Source organism: Podarcis vaucheri, assembly GCF_965113315.1.
Source record: "Podarcis vaucheri genome assembly, chromosome: 10".
Taxonomy (NCBI): Eukaryota; Metazoa; Chordata; class Lepidosauria; order Squamata; family Lacertidae; genus Podarcis; species Podarcis vaucheri.
Window position 1 is genome coordinate 69,284,178 of NC_138748.1, and position 15,506 is coordinate 69,299,683.

General features: G+C 46.5%; 1 protein-coding gene across 1 annotated transcript in view; it reads left to right on the forward strand.

Moving 5' to 3' along the window:
• GDI2 (GDP dissociation inhibitor 2) overlaps positions 1-15,506 on the forward strand; it is a 31,253-nt gene that overhangs the window by 8,592 nt on the left and 7,155 nt on the right. Inside the window, exons 2-6 of the mRNA XM_082239218.1 lie at positions 3,188-3,295; positions 6,673-6,772; positions 9,180-9,314; positions 13,016-13,214; positions 14,690-14,821. Of these exons, the coding sequence (XP_082095344.1) occupies positions 3,188-3,295; positions 6,673-6,772; positions 9,180-9,314; positions 13,016-13,214; positions 14,690-14,821 (674 nt within the window). The remainder of the gene's footprint in view (positions 1-3,187; positions 3,296-6,672; positions 6,773-9,179; positions 9,315-13,015; positions 13,215-14,689; positions 14,822-15,506) is intronic.

The following is a 15,506-nucleotide window of genomic DNA, read 5'->3' on the forward strand; positions in this document are numbered from 1 at the left end:
ACCTCATATAACGCCCTGTCAGCTACAAAGGAAGAAATCCGGTCGGAACTTAAACTGTGATGTGGGCTTGCAGATAATTTTTAAATGGGATTAGCAGTGTGCGTGCTGTTGATCCCACAGCTTGTCAGATGCAAGATGTGTTCAAAATATAAATGTTAGTAGTTTACATTTTGCTCCGCCTCTGCATTTGGGTGTATAGTAGGTTGTTGGAAGTGATTTCCTATTTTGCTAGTACTTATAGATAAGTCAATAGAAGCATATGGCAGGATCCTGTCCTGACTGTTGCTCCTTAGCTGAATTAGCAGAAAACCAACTACTTTTCCTTGTTTGTGAGAAGGGATCCCAATGCAACTGTGTATAATGGGGGGGAGGGGCTAACTTCTATCAGCATGGCTGATGGGAGTTGTAGTTCAACAATACCTGGAGGCCCACAGGTTAGCTAATAATCTACAGCCGTGGATCCCAAGTAGCTAAGTACTGTGAACCCCCTCCTTTTCAAAAGCCAAGCCATGGACCCCCTCCTTTTGAAAATGGTGATACCTCTTGTGTAGTTTCTGTTATGTGAATGGTGCCACAGACCCCCTGAGGGGGGTCCGTGGACCACCAGTTGGGAGTCAACTGATCTATAGTGCAATCCTAACAACGTCTAGTGGGAGGCAAGTGTTGTTGAACTCAGTGGGGCTTACATCTAGGGAAATAGGATTAGGATTGCAGCCTTAATCCCTCTCACAGTAGTAACATTAATCCAGTGCTGTGGCTTTGGGTTGAGGAATGTACCAGTCCCATTGTTTCTTCCGCGGACCTTTGTCATACAAGCAGCCCATCTGCCTGGAAACTTCCTGCTTGTGCGGCTAACCTCAATAACCGTTTTATCTCATGCCCTTGGTGTAAAGGAAGCTCTATCTAAAACTGGTATATCCATCCATCTTAACCTGTAAAACCCACTAGCCACGATGCTGTTGGCAAACAAATAGAACAGGAACTCTGACTTCTTTCGCAAGAGAGGCCGGGAGAATTTCTATATGCTGCCTGAGAGCTGCTATCATGCCTTGCTCAGTGATTTTTTTTGTTTGTTGAATTTTCCTCCAGCAGCTTCTTCCAGTGAATTTTGTTGCTCTCCTAATATTGCTCTGTTCTTAGGACCAAGCTCTGTGTTTGCTTGTAATTGTGGAAGGCATTGGATGAATATAAGCAAGCATTAAAATATCTAACCTGTAGCATGTGCTGTAAAGTTAGAATGTAGACTGCCCTAGGATCAGTCCTAATTCCAAGCCTAGCTCCACTTTTTAACTGAAAACATTTTAGCCTGTTTGCAAGTTGCTTTTGGCTCAGCAAATCTACTTCAAAGTACTTAGTCTAGCTAGTAACGGAGCTGTTGAAGCCATTTTGCTTCCTGGCATCCTCTTAGCACAGGCACCCCCAACCTTCGGCCCTCCAGATGTTTTGGACTACAGTTCCCATCAACCCTGACCACTGGTCCTGGGAAGTTGTAGGCCAAAACATCTGGAGGGGCTGCAGGTTGGGGATGCCTTTCTTAGTACCACCAGGAATAGTATCTCTACGTATTATAGCTGCCCTGAACCAAGTAGGAGAAATGGACTCTTGTGGGAAAAGAGGCACTACAATAGGTTAAACTGCAGCAGTTAAGTTTGGGGCATCTTATCCTGGAGTAAATCTAGATTTTCAAGTTTGAGACCGGGCACTGAACCAACCAAGAACGTGTAGGCAGGATCTTGCTTGCCTAATGCTAACTAACAGCACTGACTGACTCTGCCATGTTTAACTCTTGCTGTGCTCTCTAGAAAATCAGTTGGTGGTGAAGTGGGGATAATGGATCCAAATTTCTCAAAGGCTTTAAATTCTTTGGTTGGCAATAAAAGTAGTAGCTTCAGGGCAAGACTCTGTGCAAAGGCTTAGAATTAATTGAGATGACCTGTCCTACTCCTGTTGCAGACACTTTAAAACAAACTAGAAGACACTGGGCTTCAGGTACACAGCTTTTCAATCAAGTTGGCTCCCAAAGCAGCTTACATTGAACACCCAGAACATACACTATAATTAAGTGTGTAAATTCAGAGGGGGGGGGGCTGTCCCTTCTCCAGAGAAAGGGAAGAGTGGTTCAAGGCAGACTTGGCTGGCAATAGAGACATATAGCCCTCCCCATTTCTCTGCATTCTCTTTTGGCTCCTGACAGCACCAGCACCGTCTTACTCATTATCTGGGTGCTGTTGGAGTATTCTAAGGCAGAGAAGTCATGTGGGGACTGCCTTGCAGCAGCACATGCAAATCTGGCTTTGCGCTTTCTCTGCTTTTCTCCCCAAGCATGACCACCAGGCTTCCTGCTTTAGGTTCCATGTGGAGGCAAAAGCCCGAGCTAAACTTGAAGATGTCGGTTGCTAAAGGAAGTGGAAGTGACTGGGCATGTGGCCGATTTCTCCTTGCCTGCCCACAGAGCCACGCCTCTGGAATCCTCCATTGCTTTGGGCTGGGTAGCTGTGCAGCGTTGGCAGGCTGATGTGTCAAGCTATTGGAATATGTTTTGGAATATTTGAGCAGGTCTGGCTTGGCTGTCCTTTCCTGGTGGAAATGTTCGTCCAAAACAGTGCAGTCTACCACTCAGTGTCGATTGTAAAGCAAAAGCTGTTCTCCCAGCTTAGCAGACGGATGGTATAGTTGTCACGCCTTAACCGGTTGGCAGTAGCTTTCACTTGCAGCACGGAAGTCAGCTCTGAAAAGGACCTGCCCAAGTAAACATATTCTGCACTCTTCTGCAAATTTCCCCAGCATTGTGGCTTTAATGCACCGGTCGGTTTTTTGTTTGCCTATCCGGGAGTGCAGAGCTTTCAGGCTTTCAGATTGCTTTGTGTGCCAGTTTATAGAGGAGTACCTGCTGACAGGATACCACCTTGATACAGGTTTGCTGCAAGACATTAGTTAATAAATAACAGCTGGCAATTTTCCCCAGTTGCTTCCAGTGCTAGTCTTCTGTTCCTACGTCTGCATTTTCTGTTGCAGTAATTGGACAAGTTGCCTCTCCAACGGCCACCTTCTTAGTTTCACTTAGCACAGGGTAGCGGTTCTCCCATCACCACCACCTCCATTGGAAGCTCTGGTAGATCGTGAATGAAAGAGCAAAACCCGAGGGCTCCCTTGGTTTAATGTTGCCGCTTGTTTCTCTCTTACACAGGAATGCATTCTGTCTGGCATCATGTCGGTGAATGGGAAGAAGGTTCTTCACATGGATCGCAATGCTTACTATGGAGGTGAAAGTGCATCTATTACACCCCTGGAAGATGTGAGTATCTCCAGGCAGCTTTATGTTGTGAATACAGTGGTGCCCCGCAAGACGAATGCCTCGCAAGACGGAAAACTCGCTAGACGAAAGAGTTTTCCGTTTTGGAGGTGCTTCGCAAAACGAATCTCCTATGGGCTTGCTTTGCAAGACGAAAATGTCTTGCGAGTTCCTGCGGGGTTTTTCCCCTCCCCCCCTTTTTCTAAGCCGCTTATCAGCTGATCCGATAAGCCGCTAAAAGCTGCTAATAGCGCTAATCCGCTAATCCGTCAATGGGCTTGCTTCGCAAGACGGAAAAACCGCTAGACGAAGAGACTCGCAGAACAGATTCTCTTCGTCTTGCGAGGCACCACTGTACTCGGATTCTGCTGAATTTCTCTGCCGAAATTAGAGAAAACTAAAGCAGCATTCATGTGCATGGTGCTGCTTTCCTCTGTCCCTGCCCCACCAAGCTTACCAGTTAAAACGGGTAGGGGGTCTGGGTTCCTCCAGGCATTGTTGGGACTACAGTTCTTCATCCCAGACCCTGCTAGCTGAGGCAAGTGGGAGTCGGGGGAAACACAGGCTATTCACCCCTGATTTAAAACACAGGATGCAACTGAGGCCTAGCTAGGGAGTCGGGGGATTCATATAAATTTGGTCCACTTGCAGACCTATTTGCCTGGAGCTTCATCCTTGAGAGAGAGAGAGAGCATCCTTCACAAGTAATAGACCTCCATCATTGTGCAGGGCTCTGCAGAGTTTAAGAGGACCTAGGGGGCTTGCAGCCTATAAATCAGTGCAGGAGACAACAGGAAGTTGTGGGGGAGAGATGGCGTAAATTAGGAAAGCATGTGTTATTTCAGCTTCATGTATCGAACCTTGTCATGCTTGAGCATGAAGCCTAGGGGGTGGTTCCAGAGGCTTCATGGAAGAAGGTAGGTTTTTGAGGAGGGAATTGAAAGGGGGTGGGTGGCTGTTTGGAATGTGTCCTAGAACAGGGCAGTTCTGCAGCCTGCAGAACTAATTGGGCCCACCAGAACTTACACACTTCCCCTGTGAGGCTGTTCTGGCCAGGCCACGCCCACCTGCTCTACATCTGATGACATCAGGGGCAGGGCAGGTAACAGTACAGCTGGGCCAATGAGAGTTTGCAGGCCCCACTGATCAGTTGATTGGCAGCACCTGTAAAGCCCTAGACTCACAGTGCTTTAGAAGCAGAAACAATCAACTAATTGGTGTTCTGTGCATGGCACTTAGCAAGCCCTGATCCGCTCACTCAGTAGCAGTCTGGTTTTTGCATCTAGCACTCTGGGGCAGGATTTGAGTAGGTGTTGCGGAACCGCAAAGTAGTAGGTAGCTTGATTACTTAGTTAGCTTACACACAGGATTTTTGTAGCCCTCTTGGAACGTCGGGCCCCTTATATTTGCAGCTGATGCTAGATTCTCAAGTTGCTACAATGGATTTATTCTCAATCTGTAATCCTGCAACAAGGCTGCTGAAAATGTTTGTTTTTGCCTTCAGTTTCCTAAATAGGCAGATATTCCTCTGAGCAAATCTGGCTTAATTGGCATAAAATGGCTTCTGGTTGCATTAGTCTGCAGATCATCTGATAGGCTTTTCTCTAATGTGAAAGGCTCAGGGGTGGGGTGGACAAAGCTTCTAAACCGGAGGGCTATCATACCAGCCGTTCCTGGATTGGTACTGCCAAGCACTGCACTCCCGTATAGGCAGAGCAGCAAGGAGCCTGTCAAATCCAAATTCTGGTACTAACTTGCATAAATATGAAACTTGCATAGGTTTCTTATCTTGTCTTTGCAGCAGCTTTCGTTTGCAGAATATTGAAGGGCTCTAAGGCTAAGCCATGTCCTTCCCTAGATTTATTTGTGACAATAAACCACCCCACTCATATAAAATGCCAAGCCATACAACAGAATATGGAATGTCATAGAAACAACAAAGAATAATCACAAAAACATCTGACGCATCCAAGGATATTTCAATAACTGAATTGGCCCGTTAGCATGAAAAGGTGTTCAGGCAGTGAGGACATCTGTTGAAGCTCTGCTGAAAGGGACTCCCACAGCTTGGGATGGGTAGCACTAAATACCTGACTTCTAGGTGAATAATAATAATAATTAATAATAATTTATTTATACCCCACCCATCTGGCAGGGTTTCCCCAGCTTCCAACAGAATATTAAAATACAATAGTCTATTAAACATTAAAAGCTTCCCTAAACAAGGCTGCCTTTAGTGGTCTTCTAAAACTTTGGTGGTTGTTTTCCTCTTTGACATCTGGTGGGAGGCGTTCCACAGGGAAGGCGCCACTACCGAGAAGGCCCTCTGCCTGGTTCCCTGTAACTTGGCTTCTCGCAGCGAGGGAACCGCCAGAAGGCCCTCGGAGCTGGACCTCAGTGTCCGGGCAGAACGATGGGGGTGGAGACGCTCCTTCAGGTATACTTGACCAAGGTCGTTTAGGGCTTTAAAGGTCAGCACCGACACTTTGAATTGTGCTCGGAAATGTACTGGGAGCCAGTCTGAAGCCTGTTGTGCTTCTGAAACACCGGGGATGACTTCCCAGTGGTCCTCTGGGTGGTCTTGGTGATGGAGCAATCCTTAAGGTGTCCTGACCTAGGCCGTTCAGGGCTTTGTACAGTGGTGCCTCGTAAGACGAAATTAATCCGTTCCGCGAGTCTCTTCGTCTTGCGAAGCGCGGCTTAGCGGCTATTAACGGCTTAGCGGCTTTAAGAAAAAGGAAACAAACTCGCAAGAACTCGCAAGACGTTTCGTCTTGCGAAGCAAGCCCATAGGGAAATTCGTCTTGCGGAACGACTCAAAAAACGGAAAACTCTTTCGTCTTGCGCATTTTTTGTCTTGCGAGGCATTCGTCTTGCGAGGTACCACTGTATATTAATACAAGAACCTCGAAGCTAGCCTGGGTAGCCAGTGCAGATTTTCGCAGAGGTGCCCCATCCTGCCAGCTGCTTACCCCATCAGCGGCCAAGCTGATGCATTCTGCACCAGCTGGAACTTCTGGACCAAAGCTATGTAGGGACCACTCACATAGAGCACAGTCTTGATGTTACCTATGCAGGGGCCAAGTGGTCCCGATCCAATTGTAGCTGGTGTGCAGTATGAAGCTGGTAAAAGGTACGTAATCCTACAGCAGCAATGCATCCAGAAGTGCCCCGAAAATTCCCAGGATGGCATCTGGGACTAGGGATGGAGAGCTGATATGTAGAACAATTGGGTGGACTCTGCTGAGCTAGAAGTCTTTGCCTGGGGACCCTCTGCATGTGCTTAAGCACTCAGTTTGAACAGCCCTGACTTTCTCAGTTGACAGACCTTCCTGCAGGCATAACCACAGTCCTAACTGCACAACCTCTTGTCTTCAAAGCTGTACAAAAGGTTTAGCCTGCCGGGAACTCCACCGGAGTCCATGGGCCGAGGAAGAGACTGGAATGTGGACCTGATCCCCAAGTTCCTTATGGCAAATGGTGAGTGGCTGGCAAATTCCTTGGTGGCCTTCTCTAAAACGTCAGGTTTCTTCTCTGTATTTTAATGCCACAAATACCTGAGTAGGTTGATCTCCTCTGCATGCCAGTCTTCCAGCCCCACTCCCCAGAATTAGATATTAGTGCCTCCCTTTAGGTTTATCCCTTTTCAAACAGTACTGGGACCCAGTTAACTTATAGGCACTACTTCCAAGTAGGGCTGGGTGATATATCAGTATATTTTCCCAAACCAGTTTGAAGTCCATATCGTGATATTGGTTTCATGAATTTTGACTTGGCAATATATCACAAATCAGTGTGCATGTGTGTGTGCTTTACAAAAATCACAAAGTGGGAAAAACCATGAAGCCAGCCAATGCTTCTCTTGATTTCTGCAGCCCCTGTTAACTCAGCCAGCTCAGCTCTCCCCTCCCCGGCAGCGAACCACAAAAGCGCAGGCACCAGCAAAAATGACACAGGAAAGACTGTGAAGCCAACCAGTGCGTCTACATAGCTCCATCCTTATTTCAGACATTGTGATATATTTATACATTGCAATGTTTAGCTGGTGATATAACATGATGTTGACAACCGTATATTGCTCAGCATTACTGTTCATCTGTACATAGTTCCACCCTTATTTCAGACATTGTGATATATCAATATATCACAATGTTTAGCTGGCCATATATTGTGATATTGAAGACCAGCTATTGCCCATACTTCCAGGTTGGCTGTCCTAGGGATCCACTGCCGTAGCTTGCATGTTTGCATAGCGTCTGTGTTAGAATGGGCAGTATATACCCTCATATAAGCAGAGCTGCCGCCTTATGGCCTTTTCCAAAGGGGTACAGAGTTGCTTATTTGTGTGGGCTGCTGCAGGTAGAGTGCCTTGCTGTGTCATCCACCCTCAGAGAAGTTTGGTCCTGGCTGAAAGCACAGATAGCCTTCCCCTGCAGTAATAAGCCTAAGGGCTTAAACAATAAGGGTCAGACTGAGTCCAAACCAAAGGCCAGGCGGAACAGCTCTGTCTTGCAGGCCCTGCGGAAAGATGTCAAGTCCCACAGGGCCCTAGTGTCTTGTGACAGAGTGTTCCACCAAGTCAGGGCCAGTGCTGAAAAGGCCCTGGCCCTAGTTGAGACCAATCTAACCTCCTAGAGGCTCCAAAATGTTGTCATTTGTGGACCTTAAGGTCCTACGGGGCATACCAGGAGAGGCGGTCCTGTAGGTACTTGGGTCCTTGGCCACATAGGGCTTTAAATTTTTCTAGCTGTCTGTGACTGTTCATTTAAAGCAGGAGCAGGAAACAGCTGTGGCTCTCCAGCTGTGTTTGGACTCCACAATTCCCATCAGACTGAGCTAGGAAGCTAAACGTCAGGAATGATGATTTGGGGGGCTACTGGTCCCCCATATCTGAATTAAGCCAAGTTCAGGGCTAAATCACTTAATCTGCAGCACTGGGTTTTGTTTTTACAAAAAAAGAGCATGCCGAGACCTTCGGTTCTCTTAGTCCTATAACTGTCAAGTGTACTGTAGCTGAAGTTCCAGAATCCTGTGCAACTCTTAGCACATGCAGTTTTGTAAGCAGTGCCAACAACCATATACCATATTTTTCGCTCCATAAGACGCACCTAGTTTTTAGAGGAGGAGAACAAGAAAAAAAATATTCTGAATCAAATGAGGTGACGCAGGAACCGGAGCAAGAAGAGGAGGAGGAGACGCAGGGACAGGAGCCGTGTAAGCGGCTCTTGCTCTGCTTGCTTTACAGTCATGGCTCCCGTCCGTACCTCCTTGCTCCTCCTGCCTCGCTGTAAAGCAAGCAAAGCGAGAGCTGCGCAGAGCGTGTCAGAGGCTCTCCCCTTTTCTTGTTTTAGCGAGCCAGGAGGAGGGGTGGCTCCCGTCCGTCCCTCCTCCCGGCTTCCTGTATAAAGGTAAAGGTACCCCTGCCCGTACGGGCCAGTCGTGTCCGACTCTAGGGTTGTGCGCCCATCTCACTTAAGAGGCCGGGGGCCAGTGCTGTCCGGAGACACTTCTGGGTCACGTGGCCAGCGTGACATCGCTGCTCTGGCGAGCCAGAGCCGCACACGGAAACGCCGTTTACCTTCCCGCTATAAAGCAGTACCTATTTATCTACTTGCACTTAGGGGTGCTTTCAAACTGCTAGGTGGGCAGGAGCTGGGACCGAACGACGGGAGCGCACCCCGCCGCGGGGATTCGAACCGCCGACCATGCGATCAGCAAGTCCTAGGCACTGTGGTTTTACCCACAGCGCCGCCCGCGTCCCCCTCGGCTTCCTGTATACATGGTTTGAATACATGGTTTGACTGGTCATCCAGGGTCTTTCAACGTATCTTCTTCACCTGTGTCGCCTCCAGCTGACTCGTATTCATTAAACTTGCTTTGGTTTCAGGCCAGCTGGTCAAGATGTTGCTGTACACAGAAGTCACTCGTTACCTGGACTTCAAAGTGATTGAAGGAAGCTTCGTCTACAAGGGAGGAAAGATTTACAAAGTCCCTTCGACTGAGGCTGAAGCCCTGGCATCCAGTAAGGAGATGGAGCTTTCACAGCACTCTTCCGGCTTTCCCTACCAGAGTTCTAAGATACGGAGTCCAAAATTATTGCGCTCAAACTTCTTGTGCTCTTCAGAAATGTTTGAGGGATATGCACCGGAGCTTTGTTCAAAAGTGTAGAACAAATTAGTACAAAAGACCAAATCTGGTTTTAACTTATAAGCACTAAACTGACTTTGCAGTGTTTGAATTCACTGGTACAGCTTCACCATAAATGGATGGATCTGTGTGGCAGATTCTTATTTATTTATAAAAAATATTTATATGCTTCTGTACCATAAGAATATACCAACTGAATACAGTGGTGCCCCGCAAGACGAATGCCTCGCAAGACGAAAAACTCGCTAGATGAAAGGGTTTTTCAGTTTTGCGTTGCTTCGCTAGACGAATTTCCCTATGGCCTTGCTTCGCAAGACGAAAACGTTTTGCGCTTTTTTCTTAAAGCCGCTTGAAGAGGCGCAGTTGCGACGGACCGTGCTTCGCAAGACGAAAAACATCGCAAGACGAAAAGACTCGCGGAACGAATTATTTTCGTCTTGCGAGGCACCACTGTATATGAGAACTTTATGTCTATGCAGGCTAGCTGAAGTATTCCTAGCGTGCCATGTTTAAGAATAATGTTTTTCACTTCTTACAACATAGAAAATAGGGATGAGTTCAAAGGTCTGGTGCTCATTCACTTTCCCAGCAATTATTAGTCAGAGGGCCCAATCTGCACTCCTTAATGCCATTCATAAACTTGGCTTATAGTGAGGTTTGTAATGAGATATCTATGCTAGAACAATCACTATCTTGCATAGTAATGGTTCCATAATAAATTTCAAAAAGCTTTTTGCAGTCTAATAGCACTTGTCTCAGTACCGTGACCATGGATCGCTCCTATTACATGCCTGTTCACACCTTCAAATAATTCTGAGGTTTGGGACCTAAGATTTGGTGGTAAATCACTTGCTTCTGTTTGCCTAAGGCCCCAGGTCCAGTCCCTGGCAATTAGTAACTTGAAGGCTCTCTAGTAGCAGAGCTAGGAAGGAGTTGTGCTTTTCCTCATTGGTATTAACTAGGAAAGCTAATGTTCTCACTTGGTTTATGGCCACATGCTCAGATTTGTGAGGTGAATCAGCCCGCCTTCAAACGAGGTTTATTTTTGCCCTGGTAGAAGGAATCGCTGCTTCTGGAGCTTGCCAATAGTAGAGCAATGCTCCTGGTCTGAAACACACTGACTTACATTCCCAGATCAGGCCTGGCAGTTTTTGTGAGAACAGATTGTAATGGCCAAAAAAAGGGCGCAGATACAGTATCTTTGCAGATAGCTGCTCTTAGGTTTCTGCATGTTTGCTGGTGGGCAAGGGAGAAAACAATGTGCCAAACTCAGCTGGGTGTCTTCTGAGGAGAGAGGTGGTTGGGGAAACCAAACTGGAGAAGGCCCCAGTTCCCAGCCTTGTTCCATTTTTTCTCTTCACTGGAAGAGCTTGCAATAAACTTTGTACTTGCTGGAATTTGGTGAGTAGTCCTTGCAGGAGTTAGTACATAGGAGAATTAAAATCTATTTTGGCTTGTTTTCTTAATGATAATAATAATTTATACCCCGCCCTCCATGGCCAGAGCCGGGCTCAGGGCAGCTAACACCAATAAAATTTCAGTAAAAGCATTATATATATATATATATATATATATATATATATATATATATATATATATATGCTTTCGTAGATTTTCACGGGTACAGGAATGCAGGTTTTGGTGTCTTCGGGTGTCTTCCCGTGTAAGAGTCGGGGTGTCTGGGCGACGTTTCGACGAGGTCTCACTCGTCATCTTCAGGCTGGTGCTTTCGGCTTCTTGTTACTGGAACAGAGCAGAATCTGGTGTTTGAGTTCCTATAATAAATACTGTTGAGGGGTGTGGTGTATAGCCTCCAACGTTCTGGGCAGAGAGGAAGTTCCTAGATTAGTGTGCCTTTTCTTCTTTTGTTCCTTAATTACTTGAGGGATATCTTGAGTGATTTCATGAGTGATATTCTGAATACCACTGGGTGGGTCATTAAGTGTAGATTAGTTGCTAAAGCTTTCGTGTCTTGACCTCTTGAGCTTGTGAAGAGTTTTTCTGAGAAGATGGCTGTGCTGCATTTAGTTGTGCTCTGGCTTGGCTTCGTGTATAGGGGCGAGCTGTAATTTTGTGCCTTGTGCCAGCCAGATCTGTGTAGGGATTGCAGGGGGGTGCAGCATCCGGAGGTGCCACTATAGTTTGGCTACTGGATGGAGTCTGTAATATGTCTGTGGAGAGGGTCTGGGTTTGGGTCTGGTGTGGTTGATTGGTGACGGCGTTCTGTGTGCCTCTGGTTCTGGTGTCGGTTTTTGTGGGGAGGGCTAATTTCCAGATGTCAGGCAGGCGGGACGTGTCGTCACGCTTGTTCATGTTGTGAGGGTGTTTCTCTATCTCGATGGCTTCCATGATTATTCTCTTGTGGTGATGTTCCATGTTAAAGAGCAATTTGGAATCTGCAAAATTAATTTCGTGTCCTGTTTCTTTCATGTGTTGGAAAAGAGAGGAAGTTTTTTCTTCTTTTTTGACGGCATTCTTGTGTTCTGCGATACGTGCATTTATTCGTCTGTTTGTTTGTCCAATGTAATGAAATACCCTGCAAAGTCTACCCAGCCACGTACAATTAGCCCTCCCCACAAAAACCGACACCAGAACCAGAGGCACACAGAACGCCGTCACCAATCAACCACACCAGACCCAAACCCAGACCCTCTCCACAGACATATTACAGATTCCATCCAGTAGCCAAACTATAGTGGCACCTCCGGATGCTGCACCCCCCTGCAATCCCTACACAGATCTGGCTGGCACAAGGCACAAAATTACAGCTCGCCCCTATACACGAAGCCAAGCCAGAGCACAACTAAATGCAGCACAGCCATCTTCTCAGAAAAACTCTTCACAAGCTCAAGAGGTCAAGACACGAAAGCTTTAGCAACTAATCTACACTTAATGACCCACCCAGTGGTATTCAGAATATCACTCATGAAATCACTCAAGATATCCCTCAAGTAATTAAGGAACAAAAGAAGAAAAGGCACACTAATCTAGGAACTTCCTCTCTGCCCAGAACGTTGGAGGCTATACACCACACCCCTCAACAGTATTTATTATAGGAACTCAAACACCAGATTCTGCTCTGTTCCAGTAACAAGAAGCCGAAAGCACCAGCCTGAAGATGACGAGTGAGACCTCGTCGAAACGTCGCACAGACACCCCGACTCTTACACGGGAAGACACCCGAAGACACCAAAACCTGCATATATATATATATATATATAAATTTAAAATACAGGTTAAAATTCAATTTAAAATGCAGCCTCATTTTAAAAGTCAAAACCATAAGGGGAGGGAAACATTAATGGCTGGCTGACTTGTCCCAAGCAGCCATTGTCGGACCTTCAGCTTTTCGTGACTACAGCAGGGGGAAAAAAGCCTTACCTTTTTTTGAGTACGGCCTGACAGTGCCTCAGTTTCGATGCTTACCTAAACTGGAGCAGCGTTGTTGCTGAAATGCAAGTCCAGTAACTTATCCCAGGTTGGTTCTGAAACCCCCCTCTTGTGGATCCAGAAGAAAGTTGTCAGCCTAACTTTCGGACCAGGGTCTGTTCTCTGACCTGTCTCCTTGTTTTGTAGGTCTGATGGGCTTGTTTGAAAAAAGGCGCTTCCGGAAATTCTTGGTGTACGTTGCCAACTTTGATGAGAACGATGCCCGCACTTTCGAAGGTGTTGATCCCAAGAAGAACACGATGCGGGATGTCTACAAGAAGTTTGACCTGGGCCAGGATGTCATAGATTTCACAGGCCACGCCCTTGCACTGTACAGAACTGATGAGTAAGTGGCAGAGAGAGAGAGAGATGCCTGTTCTGGGTGGGGTTTCACTCTTCCTGAAGAGACAGGTGCGCAGTAGTGCGAGGCTGCTTCTTGTTCCATGGCTTACGGCTCAAGTGGCTTCCAGGTCTGGAAGCCCCTTTTGCCAGCTTTGGCCGGTTCAGCAGCTGTGAGCTACAGGATTGAGACAGCTCAGCCACAATGGCCCAACTGGACTGTTGCAATGTGCTTTATGTGGGTCTCCCCCTAAGGCTCATCCAGAGGCTGCGGCTGGTGTAAGATATTGCCGCCTGGCTGTTGATAGGAGCTGGTTGTTGACAACATGGGATATTACTGCTGAAGAATCTGCCCTGCCTGTCTGTACGCTACTAGACCAAATTGTTTTTTCAAATATATCTTTATTAATTTAAAATAAACACATTTATGAAAAACAGACATACATACAAGTATACAAACATACAATCAAACAAATTACAGAAAAATCAAACAAACCACCACACTATAAGATATAAGAATATAATCATCATCGTATATACTCCTGGTATTGAAAACTATTATAAAATTTATAGAAAAGAGATTTAAAACTGACTTCCAATTAATCTCACTGTACTTTGCTACTGGACCAAATTTAAGGTCTTGCTTCAGGCCTTTGGCTGGTTAACATTCTACGGTCTTTTAAATATGTTTTGGGGGCACGCGGTCATTGGTTTATTTTTGCTTTATTACGTATTATGTTGTGAACCGCCCTGCAATCTTCTAATGAAGAACAATATACAAATTTAATTAGTAGCAGTAGTAATGTAAAGTCAAAAAACCTACCTGAAGGACTGTCTTTCTCCATACATTCCTGCCTGTTTTTGAAATCTGGGGAAGCACAACAGCTGTTTGGTCACAAGAAAGGGACCATTTAGCATGGTAGGGCTTATATTGTGGAATTAACGAGGCAGGTTTCTTATCTGTGTTTGGGTGCCAGCTTCAAACATTTTTATTTACACCAGCTCGCACTGTCACGTGACCCCCATTCTCTATTCTTTTGATCTGCACTTTACAAAGTTTCATCCCCCTCAATCTAGTGGTATAGAAATGTGTAATTTTTAAAAAGTGCTCATGAGAAACATCTTGTGTGCTAAGATTTAAGAGAGGCTTTTGTGTTCTAGTGCGTAACTGAAGTTTGAGTTGGTGGAGAAACATCTAAAGGAATGGTGGAACCGATTCATTCATTTTATTTCACAAAATTTATAAAATTTGACTGTAAAAATCCTCAAGCAGTTTACAGAAAACCATAAACCAAAGTGGTTATTAAGAAAACTTAATAATAAGACTTTTGAAAAGTTAAAATAACGGTAGACCAAAACCAGTAAGACTCACCCCTAAACCTCTTTAGATGTTTAGACATAGAAGTGCAGAGAAATGCACAAAGGCAGCGATGAAGCCTGAAAAGCTGATCCTCATTATATAAACTCTCCTCTTCCTCTCAGCTACCTAGACCAACCCTGCCAAGAAACAATCAACAGGATTAAGCTGTACAGCGAGTCTCTGGCTAGATATGGCAAAAGCCCTTACCTGTATCCCCTTTATGGCCTGGGAGAGCTGCCCCAAGGATTTGCAAGGTGAGCGAACCTTTCTTTCCTTTTCCCTTTTCGGCAAGTGGTTCCACTGAATTGCCTACCCATTCTCTGCACTCGCAGGCTTTGGGGCTCCCTTCCTTTCTGCTTCCAGGCCCCTCTTAATTTTTCTATGGAATCGACATGCAGCTGGCAGAGGAATTGTCTGCCACTGGGAGGATTTTCCCTTGGGAAATCAATGGGCAGCTGCTGCCTTGACCATGGGCCTCCTCAGCGAGAGGCTGGGCTGCGTGGGACCCATCAGCAAAGCCAGTTGCCGGACCCATAAGAGGCTTGGGGGTGGAGGGCAGCCTTCTCAATGAGTCGTGTGGCTGGAGCACACAGCCACCTGCGTGGTGAAAATGAAGAGAAAGGGAATGATTTGCCTCTAGTCCTCAGGACAGCCACTTTGTGCAACCCAAGCCCTTTTTTCTAAAGACCAAGGCATGGTATAATACCCTCCCAGCAGAGTTGCCTGCAAGCAGGGGCGTAGGAGGGGGAAGGTGTCATCCTTGGCACACCGCGGGGGTCGGCACTTAGTGCAGGGACTGACCCTGCAGCACGCCCGGAAATGGCAGCGTGGGGCTTGCCAGGCAGACTCCGTGGGCAACTCGGTGCGCCACTCCTGTGCGCCAATCACCGTAGCGCCCCCGTGTAGCGCCCCCCTGCACTGCTCGCACGGCCCCGCCGC